The following is a 21,957-nucleotide window of genomic DNA, read 5'->3' as shown; positions in this document are numbered from 1 at the left end:
AACCTATGTTAGAGGGACAAGGATCTTTGGGAGACTTCTCCAAGAGCAAAGGAGCTGGTAGGGCTATTTCTCTCTCCTGACCCCCAGCCTAGACACATGAACACTTGTGGGAATCAGTGCATTGCAAACATTCTCCATCTAGTCTGCTAACACCAGATGCCCTGCCCCCGTGTTCTCCTGTGGACCCACCCCTCCAACCTGGCCTTGACAGAAATCCATCCAAAGCAGTGCCACAAACATGGCAGTGTGCAAGCAACCCCAAGAGGGGTCGGCACCACCCCAGAGTGACTCCTGCCCTAGGGAGAGGGAAAGAAAACCACGCATACCAGTTCCACTTTGGCCCCAGGAGTGAGCTAGGGGTAGACCTCTACCCTGACTGCAGCCCTGCCCACCAACGAAAGCTTCTCAGGGGACAACACAGGGAGAGCACTCTACAATTCAGTGCTATTGCAGCTCTAGTCAACGACTGGTCTGACCCAACTTAAGCACAAGGTGGCCCCAGACTGGCCCACTAACAACAGGGACCAAACCCTGCCTACAATGGGCAGAGAGAGCCACTGTAGACACCTGGACTGAAGGCAAATGCAGCTCAGCTACACCAGTAGGTTCTGGTGAACAGGGGAAATTGCACTGCAGAGCACCTCTTCTTCATAATGCCACTACTTTCGAGAGTTAACTTTCTTAACATATAGAAACAGACACAGAGAGTTAGATAAAACAAGGAGACAGAGGAATATGTCCCAAATGAAAGAGCAGGACAAAGTCATAGCAAGACAGCTAAATGAAAGAGATAGGTAATATGCCTGACAGAGAATTTACATAGAAAGAACCAGTGAGAGATGAAGAATTCAATAACTGAAGTTAAAAATATACTAGAGGGAATAAAGAATAGACTAGAGGAAGCAGATGAATGGATTAGTGACCTGGAGGGCAGAGTAATGGAAAGCAATCTGGCTGAATGGGAGAAAGGAAAAAGAGTAATAAAAATGAGAATAGAGTGCTTGCTTTGGCAGCACATATAGTGAAATTGGAACGATACAGAGAAGATTAGCATGGCCCTGCGCAAGGATGACACGCAAATTCGTGAAGCGTTCCATATTTTTGACAAGTATCATATGATCTCACTGGTATGAGGAATTCTTAATCTCAGGAAACAAACTGAGGGTTGCTAGAGTGATGGGGAGTGGGAGGGATGGGGTGGCTGGGTGATGGACACGGGAGGGTATGTGCTATGGTGAGCACTGTGAATTGTGTAAGACTGATGAATCACAGACCTATACCTCTGAAACAAATAATACATTATATGTAAAAAAACAAACAAAAAGGGATCCCAGAAGGAGAAAAGAAAGAAAAGGGGGCAGAATATTTATTTGAAGAAATAATAGCTGAAAACTTCCCAAATCTGGGAAACAGAAATCTAGATCCAAGAGGCACAGAGAGGCTCCAACAAAATCAACCCAAGAAAGTCCACACCAAGACACACAGTAATGGTAAAAAGTAGTGATAAAGAGAGAATTTTAAAAGGAGTAAGAGAAAAGAAAACAGTTACATACAAGGGAAATTCCATAAGGTTTTCAGCTGATTCTTCAGCAGAAACTTTGCAGGCCAGAAGAGAGTGGCATGATATATTCGAAGTGCTGAAAGAAAAAACTGGCAACCAAGAATACTCTATCCAGCAAGGCTATCATTCAGAATAGAATGAGAGATAAAGAATTTCCCAGAAAAACCTAAGTTAAAGGAATTCATGACCACTGAACCAGCCTTAAAAGAAATGTTAAAAGGGACTCTGAGTGGAAAGGAAAGACTATAAGCAGGAGTAAGAAAAGTAGGAAGCACAAAAGCAGTAAAATTAAGTGACTCTATAAAAATAAAAATCAGTCAAGGGATTCACAAAATAAAAGGATGTGAAGTATGATACCATATACCTAAAACATGGGGAGAAGGGGTAAAAATTTAGTGCTTTTAGAATGGGTTCAAACTTAAGTGACCATTAACTTAAAATAGACCATTATATGCATAGGATGTTATATACAAACCTTATGGTAAGGAAAAATAAAAAACTGGTAACAGAAATGCAAAAAATAAAGAGAAAGGAATCCAAGTATAGAAAGCCAGCAGACTATGAGAGAAAAGTGCAAGAGAAGAAAGAAACAGAGAATTATACAAAACAACCGTAATAAAGTAACAAAATGGCAATAAGTAAGTACCTACAAATAGTTACTTTGAATGTAAATGGACTAAATGCTCCAATCAAAAGACAGAGGATGACAGAATGGATAAAAAAGCAAGACCCATCTATGTGTTGCCTTCAAAAGACTCACTTCAGACCTAAAGACCAAGCATACTGAAAGTGAAGGGATGGAAAAACATTTATCTTGCAAATGGAAGTGAAAAGAAAACAAAACTTATATCAGACAAAATAGACTTTAAAACAGACTGTAACAAGAGACAAAGAAGGACACCACATAATCTTACAGGGAACAATCCAATGAGAAGATACAACAACTGTAAATATTTAAGTACCCAACATGAGAGCACCCAAATACATAAAACAGCTAATAACAAACATAAAGGAAGTAATCGATAGTAATAAAGTAATATTGGGGGACTTTAACACTCTACTTACATCAGTGGATAGAGCATCCAAACACAAAATCAACAAGGAAGCAATGGCTTTGAATGACATAATGGCTCTAACAGATACATTCAGAATAGTCCATCCTAAAAAGGCAGAATACACATTCTTTATAAGTGCACATGGAACATTCACCGGAACAGATCACATGTTAGGCTACAAGACAAGTCTCAACAAATTAAAAAAAAACAAAAAAAACCCAAAAAAACCAAACTGAAGTCATACCATGCATCTTTTCTGACCACAATGCTATGAAACTAGAAATCAACCACAAGAAAAAAATCTGGAAAGGCACAAATATATATGGAGGTTCAATAGCATGCTACTAAACAATGAATGGGTCAACCAAGAAATCAAGAAGGAAATAAGAGGGGCGCCTGGGTGGCTCAGTTAGTAAAGCATCTGCCTTCAGCTCAGGTCATGATCCCAGGACCTGAATCTGCTTCTCCCTCTCCCTTTGCCCCTCCCCCAGCTCATGCTCTCCCTCAAATAAATAATTAAATCTTAAAAACAAGACAAAACCAAAACCAAAAAGGAAATAAGAAAGTACAGGGAAACAAATGAAAATGAAAACACAATGGTCCAAAATCTTTGAGATGCAGCAAAAGCTGTTCTAAGAGGGAAGTTCATAGCAATACAGGCCTACCTCGAGAAGCAGGAAAAATCTCAAATAAACAACCTAACTTTACACCCCAAGGTGTAAAATAAATAAAATAAATAAAATAAAACCCAAAACCAGTAGAAGGAAGGAAATAAAAAAGGTTTGAGCAGAAATAAATGAAATAGAAACTAAAAAAATAATAGAACAGATCAATGAAACCAGGAGCTGTTTCTTTGAAAAGATAACAAAATTGATAAAACTTTAGCCAGACTCATAAAAGAGAGAGAGGGAGAAGAAGAAGGAGAGGGAGGACTCAAACAAAATCAGAAATGAAAGAGGAGAAATAACAACCAACACCACAGAAATACAAAGGATTATAAGAGAACATTATGGAAAAATATATGGCAACAAACTGGACAACCTAGAAGAAATGGATAAATTCCTAGAAACATATAACCTCCCAAAAGTGAATCAAGAAGAAATAGAAAATTTGAACAAACTGATTACCAGCAATGAAATTGAATGAATAATCAAAAAACTCCCAACAAATAAAACTCCAGGACCAGATGGTGTCACAGATAAATTCGACAAACATTTAAAGAAGTGTTATACTTATTCTTCTCAAACTATTCTAAAGAATAGAAGAGGAAAGGGCGCCTGGGTGGCTCAGTTGGTTAAGCGACTGCCTTCGGCTCAGGTCATGATCCTGGAGTCCTGGGATCGAGTCCCACATCGGGCTCCCTGCTCGGCAGGGAGCCTGCTTCTCCCTCTGACCCTCCCCCCTCTCATGTGCTCTCTCTCTCTCATTCTCTCTGTCTCAAATAAATAAATAAAATCTTTTTTAAAAAAAAAAAGAATAGAAGAGGAAGAAAAATTTCCAAATTCATTTTATGAGGCCAGTATTACCCTGATACCAAAGCCAGACAAAGACACTACGAAAAAATAACTACAGGCCAATTTCTCTGATGAACATAAGTGCAAAAATCCTTAAGAAAATATTAGCAAACCAAATTTAACAGTACATTAAAAAAATTATTCACTGCATTCAAGTGGGATTTATTCCTGAGATGCAAGGGTAGTTCAATATTTGCAGATCAATCAATGTGATACATCATATCAACCCATACCTAACATCATACTCAATGCTGAAAACTGAAAACTTTCCCTCTAAGATCAGGAACAAGATAACAATATCCACTCTCACCACTTTTATTCACATAGTACTGGAAGTCCTATCCACAGCAATCAGACAAGAAAAAGAAGTAAAAGGCAACCAAAGTGGTAAAGAAGTAGTAAAACTTTCACTATTTGTAGATGACATGATACTATATATAGAAAACCTTAAAGACTCCAACAAAAAACTACTAGAAGTGATAAATGAATCTGCAGTATACAAAATCAATATACAGAAATCTGTTGCATTTCTACACATTAATAATGAAGTAGCAGAAAGAGAAATTTTAAAAAAACAATCCCATTTACAATTGCACCAAAAAGAAAAAGTACCTAGGAATAAACTTCACCAAAGAGGTGAAAGACCTGTACTCTGAAAACTGTAAAATACTGATGGAAGAAATAGAAGATGACACAAACAAATGGAAAGATACTCCATGTTCATGGATTGGGAGAACAAATATTGTTAAAATGTCCGTACTATCCAAAGCAATCCACAGATTTAATACAATCCTTATAAAAATACCCACGGGGTGCCTGGGTGGCTCGGTCAGTTAAGCAGCTACTTCTGGCTCAGGTCCTGGGATTGAGTCCCACATCGGGCTCCCTGCTCAGCAAGGAGTTTGCTTCTCCCTCTGCCTCTCCCTGCCACCCTCCCCCTGCTTGTGCACGCACTCTCTCTCATAAATAAATAAAATCTTTGGGGCGCCTGGGTGGCTCAGTTGGTTAAGCGACTGCCTTCGGCTCAGGTCATGATCCTGGAGTCCCGGGATCGAGTCCCGCATCGGGCTCCCTGCTCGGCAGGGAGTCTGCTTCTCCCTCTGACCCACCCCGTCTCATGCGCTCTCTCTCTCTCTCATTCTCGCTCTCAAATAAATAAATAAAATCTTTAAAAAAAATACCCACAGCATTTTTTTTCACAGAACTAGAATAATCCTAAAATTTGTATGGAACCACAAAAGACCCCAAGTAGCCAAAGCAATCTTGAAAAAGAACAAAACCGGAGGTATCACAATCCCAGATTTCAAGACAAACTACAAATCTGTGGTAATCAAACAGTATGATACTGACACAAAAACAGACACACTGATTAATGGAACAGAATAGAGAGCCCAAAAATAAACCCACAATTAAATCAATTAATCTTTGCCAAAGGAGGCAAGAATATGCAATGGGAAAAAGACAGTCTCTTCAAAAAATGGTGCTGGGAAAAGTGGATAGCTACATGTGAAAGAATGAAACTGGACCACTTTCTTACACCACACACAAAAATAAACTCAAAATGGATTGAAGACCTAAATGTGAGACTGAGTAAATAAAAATCCTAGAAGAGCAGAGGCAGTGATTTCTCGGACATCATTCACAGCAAGTTTTTTCTTTTCTTCTTCTTCTTTCTTTCTTTCTTTATTTGAGAGAGAGAGCCCATGCACGCGTGTGCATGCGCACGCGCGCACACACACACACACACGAGCAGCGGGAGGGGCAAAGGGAGGGGGAGAGAGCGAATCTCAAGCAGACTCCACACTGAGCGCAGAGCCTGATGTGGGGCTTGATCTCACGATCCCTGAGATCATGACCTGAGTTGAAATCAAGAATCAGATGCTTAACTGACTGAGCCACCCAGGTGCCCCCACAGAAAGTATTTTCTAGATATGTCTCCTGAGGCAAGGGAAACAAAAGCAAAAATAAACTCTTGGGACTACATAAAAATAAAAAGCTTCTGCACAAAAAGAAACAATCAACAAAAAGACAACCTAATGAATGGGAGAAGATATTTGCAAAAGACATATCTGATAAAGGGTTAGTATCCAAAATATGTAAAGAACTTATATAACTCAACACCAAAAAACCCCAAGTAACCCAATTAAAAATAGGCAGAAGACATGAACAGACATTTCTCCAAAGAAGACATCCAGACGGCCAACAGACACATGAAAAGATGCTCAACATCACTTGGCATCAAGAAAATACAAATCAAAACTGCAATGACATATCACCTAACACCTGTCAGAATGGCTGAAATCAAAAACATAAGAAACAACAAGTGTTGCCAAGGATGTGGAGAAAAAGGAACCCTCCTACATTGTTGGTGGAAATGTAAACTGGTATAACCACCATAAAAAACAGTATGGGAGTTCCTCAAAAAATTAAAGATAGAATTACCATTCAGTTCAGTAATTCCATTACTGGATATTTACCCCAAGAATATGAAAACACTAATTAAAAAGATAAGAGCACACCTATGTTTACTGCAGCATTTAAAATAGCCATATTATGGAAGCAGCACAAGTGTCCATCCACAGATGAATGGATTAAGAAGATGGGGTGTGTGTGTGTATATATATATTATATATATATATATAATGCAATATTACTCAGCCATAAAAATGAACGAAATCTTGCCATTTGCAAAAACTGGATGGAGCTAGAGTGTATAATGCTAAGTGAAATAAGTCAGTCAGAAAAAGACAAATACCATATGCTGTTACTCATATGTGGAATTTAGGAAATAAAACAAATGAAAAAGGAAAGAGGCAAAAAAACTCTTAAATTTAAATATAAAACTTCTAAATATAGAGAACTGGTGGTTATCAGGGAGGAGGTAGGTGGGAATGAGAGAAATAAGTGATGGGGATTAAGAGTATACCTATTGTGATGAGCACCAGGTGTTGTACAGAAGTGTTGAATCATTATATTGTACGCCTGAAACTCATATAACACTGCATAGTAATTATACTGGAATTAAAATAAAAAAAAAATTCAGCTAGATGCTGTTTACAACGACACCTAACATGTAATGTTACAGAAATGTCAGAAGTAAAGGTTTGGTCAAAGCTCCACATTTATAATATATTAAAAGCAACTAGGGAGGTTTTATTAGCAACAGACAAAAGAGGCTTTCAAAGATCTATGTAAACATTATAAATATTTAGGATGATATAATAATGCTGATTTCATTTGCAACTAACAGGATAGCATCAAAATGTAAAATTAACTGACAAAATTACCTCTGAAAGAGGAAGGAAGGAAGGAAGGAAGGAAGGAAGGAAGGAAGGAAGGAAGGGAGGAAGAAAGGAAGAAAGGAAGGAAGGGGCAAGGGAGGGAGAGAAGAAAAAAGAAAGAAAAAAAAATCTGAAAAATCTATAATCAAAGTAGTGGATTATAATATTTCTCAATGAAAATTAGTAAATATGAAAGATTTGAATGATATTAACAGGCTTAATGAACACATACGCAAGGGAATACAAATTCTTCTCAAGCACCCACAGAATTAATTTCAACAAATGCCAGAGTCTATATTACTGTGCAAAAACATTTCCTGAATATAGCTGAAAAATTAAACATTAAAATCATTTTCAAATGTATGTATGTATGTATTTTAATTTATTTATTTGACAGAGAGAGAGAGACAGCTAGAGAGGGAACACAAGCAGTGGGAGCGGGAGCGGGAGAGGGAGAAGCAGGCTCCTGGTTGAGCAGGAAGCCTGATGTGGGGCTCAATCCCAGGACCCTGGGATCATGACCTGAGCCGAAGGCAGATGCTTAACAACTGAGCCACCCAGGCGCCCCTAAATGTTGTATTTAAAGAAGAGGTTCCTAAAAGCTCCACGTAGCTTCCTCCTTTAGCAAAAGGTACCTCAATTTGCTTGACCTATCACTAGGATCACTCCTCTTCCTTAAAATTCTTCTTTACTCGGCTTCTAGGTCATACTTTGCCTCAGGTCCCCCTACCTCTCTGGCCAGTCCCCTCCTCTCCTTTCCTAGCTCCTCCTCAACCCAAAGACTTAACGTTGGAACCCAAAGGCTCAGCCTTGTAACTCTTCTCCACATACAGCCTTGCTGGTCCCACTGAGTCTCATAGCTTTAAGGATCATCTATGCACCGACACACTCCCAAACGTATACACCAGCCTGAATATATCCTCTGGACCTCACCATGTTCTACTGCCTACCCAGTATCTCCAACTATCCGTCTTAAAGGTAAGTGATGGTAATATCCAAAACCAAACTCCTAATCATCTTCCCTGCCCCTCCTCCTTCATCATGTGCCTTCATTTAATGGCAATTCCATCCCTCTGGTTGCTTAGGCCAAGATCTTTAGGGACATCCTTGATACTTTCCTTCTCGCATCCCACATTCAATTCACCTGTTGGCTCTGTCTTCAGAATATACCCATAGTCTCACCACTTCTATGTCCACTCGGATCATACTGATCGGGCCACTACCACTGTTCACCTGGATTACTGAACTAGCCTCTTAATGTGCTTGCTTCTGAGCCCTGTTTGCTTCTGAGCCCTTCCCTGTCCCAACCCTGTTTTCATCTAGCAAGCCAGAGCTATCCTGTTAAAGCATATCAGATCATATCCTTCCTTTGATTAAAACCCTTTGATGGGTTCTTGTCACTCCCAGCAAAAGCTAAGGTTCTTACAAACAGCTTCCAAGAACTTAAACAGTCTCCCCCATTTCCCCAGTTAACCCTCTGTCCTCACTTCTTCCTTTGCTTCTCCCTCTGTTCCAGCCACACTGGCCTCCATACTGTTCCTTAAGCATTACAGTCATGCTCCTGATTGAGGCCCTGGCATGTGCTCTTCCCTCTGCCCAGAATGATCTTCCAGATATTTACATGGCTCCCTCCAGATATCCCTCCTGTCCTTTAAGTCTTTGTTCACATGCCACCACTTTAGAGAGGCTTTATCTGAGAAGCCAGTTTAAAACTGAAATCCGTCTGGATCCACACTCCCCCACCAACCTATCCCTCCCTTTCCCTAACCTGCTTTAATTTTCTAAGACACGACATATTTATTCATTTTGTTTGTTTTCTGTCTTGCCCTACTTAACTGTCAGCTCCAAGAGGGGAGGAATTTTTTTTTTTTGTCTATGTTATAATCTGCTATATCCCCAGTGTCTGACACATAGTAGGTCTTCAACAAGTATTTGTAGACTGTGATATGAAGATAAGCTCTGAACTGCAGGAGATGGTACATTGATATTAACTGCAGGTGGACAGAGAATGATGAAAACTTCCTGGTAAGTTCTTTCTGGCAGACAGGAAGGGTGGGAAAGCAAGAAAAAGAGATCATGGCGACCATCAGGTCAAAGTCCTCAGGGCCACAAGAACCACCCCCCACAACTTGCGTGAGGACACAGAGACTGACAGCCGAGTTATGCACAACGAATGACAGCTCTGTAAACTGTGTCCCACAGAGTCAGTAGCAGCTGCAGAATAAACGCATGCGAGAGCAAGAAGCAAAAGAGAGACGTCTAAGAAAGCAGAGGAGGGAGCTCTGTGAAGACTCCAAAAGGTGAAGGACAAAAGACGGTTTGTGATGACTGACACAAAGAAAGCTTGTTCGGATTATGTCATAAAGTCCCAGAAAAGTCCTTGCCCATTGTGAGAAGAGCAATGCCACTGAACAACGCTATTCTCTGTGCCCAAACAAGCAGCCAGAGTATCACATAATGGTTTTCAGTCTGTGTAGAAGCTCAGTGAAAAGACAATTTTTAACAGTAAATCCAGATGACTAAACAGTGTGCATTTTCTGATGGCTGCCTTTAAAAAAAATGATTTTATTTATTTATTTGAGAGAGAGAGAGCATGAGCGGGAGGGGGAGCAGAGGGAGAGGGAGAAGCAGACTCTGGGCAGAGCACAGAGCCCAACATGGGGCTTGATCCCACAACCCTGAGATCATGACCTGAGCCGAAATCAAGAGTCGGGTGCTCAGCTGACTAAGCCAGCCAGGCGCCCCTGAAGACTGCCTTTAATACAGAAGTTCTGTCAGGGCACCAGATAATTACTGCAGATCTTGTTTTGTAAAAGAAGAGCAGTTTATCCACTTAGCAACTATTACTGAATACAAACTGTGTACCAAGTAGTATGCTCGCACTATGTAGCCACAGATCTTTGTGATTTTATTTCTGGAAATTTATACAATTGTTGAACAAACTGTTAAACTCTATGTCTTCTTTATGCCTGTCAATTCTTTGTCACCAGGAGTTAGGTTGTTTAAGCACAAAAAGAGAAGGTAATATTGTACTCTAATATTGCAGACCATCAGAAAGCAAAATATTTGGTTATCAGTAAACAGAAGTATTCTGGAACTTCCCAAAGCAAGTCTGCTGATAAATGCAAGTTGACAAAGAAACATTTTATTGGTTTTATTTTTACTTTTGAATCTACAGTGAGGAATCTACATAAGCTTAAAAGAAAGCAAAGACCTCCCGATGGTAGACAGAGGTGCCTCTGAGGCTGAGCCTCGGAAGGAGGTTCGTTCAGGCTGATCCTCGTGACACCTTCTAGACTGCTAGAGTTCTCTCATGGACCCAACTGAGGGACGTGACGTGCTATGCAGACACAGAACATTATGAAGAGGTGTCATGCAACTCTAGTCTTTGTGTGTTTGCCCAACATATAGCCTTTAATCTGAACATAAAAATAACTGTTACCAACACGCGTATGATGATTTACAACCTCTCATCAACCCTCTGAACAACGGATCCCACTCTGACCCCTGCTGTGTAAATATATGGCAAGTCTGAAGTTTGGTGGCTAAGAGATAGTGCAGAATTTAGAGCTATGAAATCCCTACATCTAGGCCTGATGGTTCAAGTCTTATACTTTGAAATGCCAGGCCATTCTAAATGGCGCTTACACAGCCATCTTCCTTGAGGCAAACCATGCACGACAGTGTGTACAAACGTGACCTGGTCTGATGCTTGCCGGACTGAATTCTAGAGGAAAAAAGGGGCACTTTTCTGGAAATGCCAACAGAGTTCTCACTCATTTAGCTCATTTTTGTGTCTAAGTGACGACTGGTACCTACATGACCTTCTCTGTCACACATGCAATGAGTAGCTGTGTCTAAAACCTAATCTCGTATGGACTGTTCCACATATTTCTGACTTGGAGTCAGACTGGGAATCGCATGATTAACCCAGATATGTACCTGAAGTACTCAGTCCATTGCTTAGAACAAAGCAAACGCTTAGTAAATGTTAACTATTATTTCTAGTATCTGTGTGTTAGACACTGAAGTCCCATCTGCAGGGTAGGTATTCTCAACCTCACTATACAGGTGCGGCTGTCTCAGGAAGTGAGCGGGGAGAGCCAGGATTCAAAGCAAACCTCCCACTACACTCCCCGCTACATTCGTTCTAGCACTCTCTTTGATTTTATCACTCCCTTTGACTAAGTATATTTGCCTTTTGACAACAGCATTAAGACATCTCTCTCATTTCAGAACTTGTTATTGTTTAAAACAAAGTTTAAAACGTGATTATGAAGACAAACTACTCAAACAATAGGCAAAGGATTTAAATACACATCTCTCTAAAGAAGATATGCAAATGGCCAACAAGCACATGAAAAGATGCTCAACATTATTAGTCATCGAGGAGATGTAAATCAAAACCACAATGAGATGTCTCTTCACACCCAGAGGGATGGCTACAATAAGAAGTCAGATAATAACAAGTGTTGGTGAGGATATGAAGAAAGAGAAATTTTGTGCCCTGCTGGTGGGAATATAAAATGGTGTAGCTACTTTGGAAAACAGTCTGGCAGTTCCTCAAAAAGTTAAACACAGAGGTGTGCCGGGGTGGCTCAGTTGGTTAAGTGTCTGCCTTTGGCTCAGGTCATAATCTCGGGGTCCTGGGCTCAAGCCCCGCATCGGGCTCCCCACTTAGCAGGGAGCCTACTTCTCCCTCTCCCTCTGCTCCTCCCCACCATTCATGCTCTTTCTTGGTCTCTCTCAAATAAATAAAATTGTAAAAAAAAAAAAAAAGTTAAACATAGAATTGCCATTTGATGTAGTAATTCCATTCCTACTTAGGTGTATATTCAAGAGAAATGAAGACGTATGTCCACACAAAAACTTGTACATAAATATTCGTAGCAGCATTGTTCATAATAGCCAAAAGGCAGAAACAACCCAAATGTCCATCAACTAAAGAATGGATAAGCAAAATGTGGTGTACCCATACAGTGGACTACGACTTAGTCATAAAAAGGAACGAAGTACAGAGGCATACTACAGCGTGGATGTACCTTGAAGATATTATGCTGAGTAAAATAAGCCAGTCACAAAACTCACACATTTTATGACTCCATGTATATAATATGTCCAGAACAGGCAAACATATGGAGACAGAAAGTAGCTAAATAGTGGCTGCCTACGGCTGGAGGTGGGGGTTGTACAGGATGGTAGGAAGGTAACAGTTGAAGGATACAGGGATTCTTTTGGGGGTGATGAAAATGTTCTGGAATTAGCCATCTGTGGTGACAGTCACCCAACACTGGATATACTAAAAACCATTCAATTGTACACTTTAACTGGGTAAACTGTATGGTGTATGATTTATATCTCAATAAAGCTGTTACCAAAAGAAGTGATTATGTTCAACTTTATCCTTCCAGACACTGTTCTTAAAGATCCCTGTCCTTGCTTGTCATATCCAGTCTTTGTCTCCTGGCTTCTTCTCTGTTGTGTACTTTCTACAAAGAGCAAACACTGTGCCGCCTCTGATTTCTCCTCTTTCCTTCCCGTGGTTCCAGGGAAGGCTGTACTGCGGAAGTCTCACTGCTCTAGAAGGCGTGGCGCTGTCCGCACACCGGCGTGGACGGTCAGAGCGTGGCTCTGGAGCCAAGCCATGTGGCTTTGAGCTCAGCTCTACCGCTTACTGGCTGTGTAACCTTGGACAAGTTATTTAGCTTTTGCTTTAACTTCCGTATCTGTAGAAAGAAAATTATAATGAGGTTTTAAAAGCACTTGGGACTTCAGAAAAGTACCTAGATTAATAAGCGCTCAATGAAGGGCACTTTCCTTTTCCTTTTACTGGTATGAGCAATGAACCAGCGCTTCCTTATTCTCCTAGAACCTGTTTCCTGCCTCCGCGGGTGCCCTTCGAGGTCTCACCCGTAACTGCTGACACCCTCAGGTGATCAGCTCACCTACTTTCATGGGCTCAACGCCATCAACCTGCATTCATCCCACCGGCCGATGTCCTGCTGCCGTGCGGCTCAGTCCTCTGACCACCTGCTGGACCGGCCTTCCCGGGTGTCCCACTGGTGCTTTGTAGTCAAAACCAAACTCTTCTTCCCCTAACTCTGATTCCTTACTGTCGCTGGTGGCTCCACTACTCTATCTGTCACCGGGATACAAACCTGCCCACACATCCCATCCATTCCCAACTCCTGCCGATGTTCCTTCAGAAACAGTTCTTAGCTCTGTTTCATCACTTTCCCCCCACCTTGGCTTCATAGCAGAATCATCTGAGGAGCTCTGAAAAATCCCCACATGCAGACCTTGCTTTAGACCATTTAAATGAGGACCCAGGCATCCCAGGTGATCCTAAGGCATCTCATTCAAGCTAGAGAAACTCTGATTCAGCCTTTGGTCTGCCTCTCAAGCCCCAACTTTCACTGTTTTTGGCTTTGCACTTCCACTCCAGCCATAATGAACTGCTTATAAAATCACTGCCCCCTCCCACACCTCCACCGTTCTTGTCTTTATCGTACTCTTCACCATTCCACCCCCCCATCTGGCTTACTATTTATCTTATCGATCTCGCAGTTGCCTCCTCCAGGAAGTCTGCTCTAACTCACCAATCTACAGTGAATGAGGTATTCCTCCTCTGTACTTTCTTGGTGCCCAGTGAATGTCTACCACTGTGCTTACTGTTAGCATGCTGTTCTAGGATTTATCTGCCTATGCACCTGACCCCCTCACAGAGCAATGTACTACCTGAGCCCAGGACTAGCTGACACTCATTTTCACATTCTCAGCAGTTAGTCCCCTGCTTGGCCTTATGCAAATGCTCAATTCCAGAGATGAGGAAAGGTTTTCTGGAAAGAGGTTGTTTATGCCAGACATTCACAGATGGGTTGGAGTTCGATCCATATTTTTTCACTCAAGGTGAAACCACCAACTTGATTACTTAAGTGTAAACCTCTACTTAAGTCCGGTGCCTCCAAGCATTCACTGCAGTTTCTTTTATATAGACTCTTGTTTTGTACTAAGAATGTTTTATCTTGCATTTGCAATGAGTATCAACTTGTAAGTTCCCGCCACTCTTTTTAGAAAAAAGTTGGAGTAAAAACTGTAAATAACATAGTAGTCTATTATCCTAGATTATATTTTCTTTTACTTTCAAATAAAAATTTCTTTTGCTTTCAAAATTTCTTTTGCTTTTGAGATACATATGATTATCTTGGATCCAATTACCTCGATCTTGACCTTTTTTTTTTTTTTTTAAAGATTTTATTTATTTGACAGAGAGACACAGTGAGAGAGGAAACACAAGCAGGGGCAGTGGGAGAGGGAGAAGCAGGCTTCCCACTGAGCAGGGAGCCCGATGCGGGACTCGATCCCAGGACCCTGGGATCATGACCTGAGCCGAAGGCAGACGCTTAACGACTGAGCCACCCAGGCGCCCCGATCTTGACCATTTAAAAATTTCTTTTGCCTTTTGTGATATAAAACAATTCACTGGCCTATACCCACAGACTATGTTAAGGAAAAAGAGAAATTCCAAAGAAATTCAATCACGACTACATATAATTAAAAATACATTTCAAAGGGTGCTTCAAAAGAAATACACAATACAAGTAATGTAGTTTGTGTCCTTTTAATAAACACACTTGCATAGTTATATTACAATTTGGTAAAAATAAAAACAGATGACCTCATGCCAAGCGTGCCTAGCATCTGCACAATCTCAATACCTTTAATACTATAGTTGTAAGACACACACAATAAAAATTTAAGGCAAAAACAGCACTTCGCGACAATAACTTATTACAGCAGCATCACAGCAGCATCCAATAATGCCACTTTAGGCAAAGTCTCTCAGTATTTCCATTACAGATTCTATTTACAAGAACTTATAACTTGGTAAAATTTATTCTAAGAAAACTTGGCAAATAAAGCTTTGGACTGGAATTGGCATTTCTTTCTCTACTTTTCCTTCCCCCACTTTCAAACTATCAGTATTCATGTTGTATTTTAAAAATAAAATAGCAGTTACATTTTTTAATAGTGGTATTATTTTTAAATGACTCCTTAAGATAAAGTTTTAGAGGAAACTAACTATATAATGGGTGGGATTGATTTAAATATTCAAATTTGCTAAAAAATCAGCTTTGGTTTTAGAACAGATTTTTTTCATCGCTGGAAAACCTATCAGGTTTAATCACATACTTTAAAAATGATTATCACATACTACAATCTTTAAACAGGTTTTTTTTTTTTTTTTTTAAACAAACAGGTATTTGGATTCTTCCTACGGGGTTCAGATTTATTCCCATTTTAAAAAAATTCTGTGTTCCTGATAAACCCTTTCCTTCTAATGTTGCTTTCTAAGCCAACTGAAGGCCGCCTCTCATCCTGAATGAGGAAGAGATCAAACAACATGGCTGAACGGGAGGTACTGTGAAGGACTGACTGCATGCACTTCTAAGAAGGATTTAGGTTACTCTTACATGTCATTCAATGTCCTTTACTTTTAGCTTTCTCTCAAATATATGGCAAAATACCTACACAAAGAGTGGTATTTCAGGAAATACAGTAAACTGACCTTCCAGACCAACATCCAGCTTAAGTATGCCATTATGTGATTTGCTTTTAGTCCATGGGTACCTGATGAATGTATTATTTTTCATATTGGTTACAGATGCTAAGCTCTACCTGAATGTCATTCTTGATAACTTTTATTTATCAGGGTTACAATGAAGCAATTTGAGCTATAAAAATGCCCTTGAAATAATTTATCAGTGTATTAGATAAGCCCCAATTCAAAATTATAAAGAGAAAATGTTATATCAAATTGTGCGGCTGATTAACAGTGGTCTGATTTCCACTCTCAGGGTTTAAAATGGATTTAAAGTAACTGTCCTTAATCTGAACCCAAAGAGTGCAAAAGCCGAAAGTTCAGAAAATAAAAGGCAAGACCAAGTAATCCGTACAATTTGGAAGATCAGTTGAATCCACAAGGACTCAGTCTTTGCACTGTCTCCTTTAGTGACTGCAGGCAAATCTGTTATCCCATGTGTAAAGTGTTATTATTGCTTTCCTATTAATGTCGTATTTTATAAAAGTACCATGATGATGCCAAATGCTAAAAATTGAGGTGGTCTAACAACTAGAAACCCCTGCCCCAAGGAGCACACATATACATCATCATACATCCCAATAATGTTAAGCGTTTTGAAACACAGACATCTGAACTTTATGCAAAGTTCTACCTAAACTGTTGATTCTTTCTCAAGAAAAGTTATGATTTAGGCAATGACTGAAATTATTCATTCACAATGTATAGGCACATTAACATAAATATTGCACAAAATATGCCTCTAACTGAAACTCAGAGATATAAAAACATATTTCACTCTTCTTAAAGAACTCTGTGAGGAAATAAGACTCTGTGATTGTATGTATACTTTTCCTGATAATACTCTGACATTCATAAACAGTAGATTGCACTGCAGTTTGTAAACATTTTAAATTGCATAAACTTGTCATTGATTTTCAAATACAGTTTAATACTGCCTACTAAAACTCCTTTTTGTTTCAGCTAGGTACTCTCACATCATTTACTTATTTATAATAATGTTTATTATCTTTAAAGTGTTTTCCATTCAAAGAAAAGGAGTAAAATCCTATGCCAAAGTAGGCGATGTGTCTGAAGACAAGATATTAGCCAGAGAATTCTGGATGGTAAAATCAGTCTTCTAGCCTCAGAGCAGCTTCATGGACATAGAAGAATGCCCGCTCTCACACATCTTGCCTCCACTCAAATTCATTCCTGACTGAGCAGAGTCTGTATGCCTGCTTCAGGGGCTTTTAAACTCTTCAAGGATTCCTTATGATTTTTACTCAGTACATTAAGAAGAACATCAACGTGTATTATTTTATGACCTGGGACAGGTAGTCACCTAATTAAAATAGGTATCATGAATTTTGACTTTAGAATGTATTCTAGATGTAAACGCTAAGCTAGGGAAGGTTTCCTATCTCACCACCAATGATGGGAGCCTTTCATTCCTCAAAAAGAATCCATTTTTAGGTCACCAGTAAAGAAGTAACAACTAACCGCTATAGCATACGATGCAGGATCTTCATTAGCCCAGAGCTCATGGACCCTACGGGAACCCCCACAGTACAGTGCCCGTTCATGGGCGGCTGAGAGAGAGGAGACACAGCCCGCTCTGCACATCCTGCTGGGGTGGGCTGCTTTCCTCTTTTCTGAGAAAAGCTTCCCAGAAGTGTTATTGCTCCCACCCGGAAATACACAGAAAATAGAGAAAAGGTTATTTCCAGTTCTTGGCCTTTAAACGAATTTAAATATTGGTACTCATGGTGGCATATTAGAAAGTAACAGAGTAAACAGTGCATATTTGGGAGCAAATCACATACTGAACCAGTTAAGAGCTCACTGTGATTAGGATTAGATCAAACGTAAGAGCAAAACATAAGCAAGTTTTATCTGAACTGTAATGAATATACATGTTGCAGTAACATTAGAAAAGCATGGCAGCCCATTCCAAACCAGTGAGAATAGTTTGTGCAAATAGTGGGTCTTTGTGTGTTTGAACTCCCACCATGTAAGGGCAAACTCAATATGCATGCTAATGACCTACAATTACCAAATTAAAAAAGAAGAAAAATGCTAAAGGATGCCAGAGTGAACAGCAGGGAAAGCCACACAAAGACCCACTATCCTTTAACTTGTTACAAATAAATTTTAACTGTAAATTAGAAACACAAAGAAATAATCACAAGTGGCTCTAACATTCAAACGAAGTTAATGAATTGTGTAGGAGATATTTGATCAGGGCTGCCTGCCCTGCCTCCACGCTAGAGTCAAACTTGGATAGTGGGTCTCTGGGGTGCTTTCACACTGGAAGACAACATTGGGTCCTATAAAAAGAAAAATGAGGAATAAAATGAACATAAAGCAAATTAAGTGGGTGAGAAAAAATCTGACTAATAACATGCAACATCAACTAATCTGAATTATTAAAATTCTCAAAACATCCTAATTACATAATAAAATGGAAATAGTAACTGTAAGGGCCCAAGAAACACCAATGGTAATCTAAAATTTAACTAGCTTTCACACATGCATATATTCCCGGCTGTTCTTCCTTTAGAACAGCTTTTATCTGTTCTTTATATTCCTTATTATATAAGACTTAATTGGAAAAAAGTATTCCTCCACTGGAAAACAAGATAAATAACAACAACAACAACAACGCACTTGGAAACCCGTCCCCTCACATCCTGGGCACTAGAAAAGCCAAATGTACTCCTGTACTAGGTGCCTCCAAGCTTCACTAGCCAAAGAGCTTCCAGACCCCAGAGGTCTGAGAAGTAGCTTCCCCTCTCAGGGCCAGGGAAGGTCCCTCGGGTATGTCTAATTAATTAGATAAATGGGCAAGCTCTGGAAGCTGCCAACCATTAGCAGAGCTTCAAAACGGTCATCTAGGTAGCCCACATTTTTAGGGAATGTTCAAACCATAAAAAACTCAACTCCTCCCACATCCAAATTGGGACATTTAGTTGCTTTATCTAAAGGAAAGCCTTCTCCCAGGATCAGAACTATCTTTAGAGCTACAAGCTCTACAGTGAAAATAATGCACTAATACTTCAAAATGACAGATCTAGTATAAATTCATAATACTTGCACTGAATCATAAGCATATCTCAGCTTGACTGGGTTACATTTATATGTTCTCAGAAACTAAACTAAAATGAAAGGCTAAATATTTTAGATAATTTCACAATGATAAAAATATAAATCATGATGAATCATGATGTATTTTGTATAAAAGAAAACAAAAACAAAAGTAAAAGGGTGGGGAAAAGTGACATTTTATAAAAGTAAAAAGTATTTCCAAGTACTGTTCTCTAACTATTGTAAATGCATGTTTATTGTCAAATATAAGAAAGGCTAGGTAACTACTAAGAGATAACTTTATATAATACCATATTTCACACTGAGATCTGGATCCTTGTTCTAAAAATAGTGAAACAGATCTTGATTCACGTATCTCTTATGGCATTAGGTATCTTAAAAAAATCACCTAATAGAGTTTTGCAAACAGTTTAAACGGGTTTTTAATTTTCTGCTAACCTGGATGATGTGTAAATATGTGGATATTAAATGAGAAGGTTGCAAAATTAATAGCACCTGTACTCTCAAAGGGTAATTTGAGTAGGTGAATATGGTAATTCCTGGCTGCTCTTTATTAAGCAGAAAAAGATCATTAGAGGTCAAAAAGGATGGCGGTAAAGGGAAGTTGAAGTACAGACTGCTCTTATACCCAAGAACCTGTAAAAGAGTTACACATTTTTTCAGATAAAGTCTAATAGTAAGGTCTAAAGCTAAGAAAAAAAGTATTTAAAGCAGTATAACTTTTGATTTTGTGAAAAATTTCCTTTTGCAATTTATTGCTTTCATCACTAATATATACTTGCTAAGAGTGCTGAGTTTAAGATAATGCTCTGGGACAGAATGAGTGCAGTGCTGCATATGAAAGCTTTGGCACTAGCTGAGAGGCAGTTTGATATTACTCACACTGTTGACTTGGATCGGAGTCTGTTGTCATCTTAACATAGTTTGAAGGAAAGAGACCAGTCACCCCGTTGATTTCTCCTTGCCACCAGTCAGGATCATCTTTGTTCAAAACATTGATAAGCTGTCCCTTGGAGAAATTCAGCTCATCCTCGTTATTTGCCCCATAGTCATACATGGCAATCACCTGACACACTACCAGAAAAAGAACAAAATAATTAATTATTCCTACAAAGGTCCCATGTTAAAACTGCCCTCAGATTTAAATTACTCTAACATTAAGTGTTAACATTAGGTTAACATTTCCCTTGAGCTGCTCTCTCTCACCCTCCCTCCTGCATTCCTTACTTTACAAAACAAGAATCTCCCAGCTACAGTTAATCCACATGAACTATTGCATTTTTAAGTATGAGAGCAGAGCAATTCTGCTTTGAAAAGTTTGAAGCAATGAAGTGGTTCAAACTTGTATCACTGAACAGTTGGTTGTTTCTACACAAAACTTTTTAGAAAGGAAGTTCTCATTGTAACATTGCTTTTAGGCAGAGTTATAAAAAGAAACAATTTTTAATATTTTTCAAAGCGTATGCTAATCTAAGAAGTTGCTGAGTTTCAACAAAACTTCTGGAAGCTGTAATGCAAGCTAACCCACAGCCGTACCAGGATGAAAGGCAGGTGTAGTTCTTTCACTGCTTGGACCCAAAAGTTTAACGTGGCTGGCAGGAAACCATCCTTTCTGCCGCTTTTTTCCTCTGGCCTGTAAAATCAGCAAAAAGGATATGGAAGATGAGACTAAAAACAATTATTGAGACATAAGTTTTTTTAAAAAAGTTGTGTAGTAAAGAATTTAGCCCTGTCCCCAAAGAGGTCTGGACTCTACCTGTGGCTCCTGGGAGGTAATCTCTAAACCTGTGTATGTCCTGACTGCTCAGTGTCTTATTTTCTCTGGGGACCTTGCCCATGCCAGACAGTCTAACAATGTGACTTACAGTGGATGCTCTGGGTCACATATATGAACTCAACCTCCAGAGGGACTGGAGACTGAGTTTAGCCATATGGGCAGAACCATGTCTATGTGATGGGAGCCCCAGTAAAAACTCTGGACACCAAGGCTCGAATGAGCTTCTTTGCTTGGCAATACTTGGTATGTGTTGTTGCCAGGAGTTAGTGCTATCCATGACTCCACTGTAAGAGGACAATGAAAGCTCTGTTTTTGGAACTGTCTTGACATCAGCCCCATACATCTCTTCTCTTGGCTAATTTTAATCTAAATTATTTTGCTGTAATAAACTGTAACTATGAGAAGAACAGTCTCAGTGTCTTGTGAGTCTTTCTAGTTAATTACTGAACTTGAGGGTGGTCTTGGGGACCTCCAAACTTACAACTGGTGTCAGACGTTAGGGTGGTCTTGGGGACTGCTGAATTCTGCACTGGCCTTCCAGGTCAGTATCAGACAACTGGAAGACTCAATCAGTATGCAAATCAAAGTGCTGCTACTGTAGAAGTCTACTAGGAGGCCTTCAGGGTTCAGAGTTCTCTGCATATTTCACACAAATAATATTTATAAACTCAAAAGACTCTTCTAGAATTCTCCTAGTAAGTTCAAGTCAACACGTAAAATGGTACAGTGCACAATGAACATCTCTTGGGGCTTTGTGAATATTAATACAGAGATCACAAATACAATTTGTGTAGAGCCATGCTTCCCATTTAGTTGGGTCAATCTTCAAAGCAAATCAGGAAGGTGGGATTTCAGGGGGTTATTCAAGATACTTTATTTTGGGGCGCCTGGGTGGCTCAGTTGGTTAAGCGACTGCCTTCGGCTCAGGTCATGATCCTGGAGTCCCTGGATCGAGTCCCGCATCGGGCTCCCTGCTCGGCAGGGAGCCTGCTTCTGCCTCTGACCCTCCCCCCTCTCATGTGCTCTCTCTCTCTCATTCTCTCTGTCTCAAATAAATAAATTAAAAAAATCTTAAAAAAA

At 39.7% G+C, this 21,957-nt stretch overlaps 1 protein-coding gene and 1 non-coding gene across 9 annotated transcripts in view; one reads left to right on the top strand and one right to left on the bottom strand.

The window, feature by feature from the left end:
* ITSN2 (intersectin 2) overlaps nt 1–21,957 on the bottom strand; it is a 139,531-nt gene that overhangs the window by 24,481 nt on the left and 93,093 nt on the right. For all 8 annotated transcript variants that reach the window (XM_081832149.1, XM_081832144.1, XM_081832147.1 and 5 more), the window contains 2 exons: nt 20,637–20,733; nt 19,983–20,174 (listed from right to left, as the gene is read on the bottom strand). In XM_081832149.1, coding sequence (XP_081688275.1) covers nt 19,983–20,174; nt 20,637–20,733 — 289 coding nt within the window. The remainder of the gene's footprint in view (nt 1–19,982; nt 20,175–20,636; nt 20,734–21,957) is intronic.
* On the top strand, nt 998–1,103 carry LOC115943633 (U6 spliceosomal RNA). The gene has a single exon (XR_004078218.1). It is a non-coding gene; the product is annotated as a U6 spliceosomal RNA (small nuclear RNA).

This window comes from Leptonychotes weddellii, chromosome 10 (assembly GCF_054177405.1).
Source record: "Leptonychotes weddellii isolate Sample4059 chromosome 10, ASM5417740v2, whole genome shotgun sequence".
Taxonomy (NCBI): Eukaryota; Metazoa; Chordata; class Mammalia; order Carnivora; family Phocidae; genus Leptonychotes; species Leptonychotes weddellii.
The sequence above is the reverse complement of the archived record's forward strand: the minus strand, read 5'-3'. Positions and strand labels throughout refer to the sequence as shown.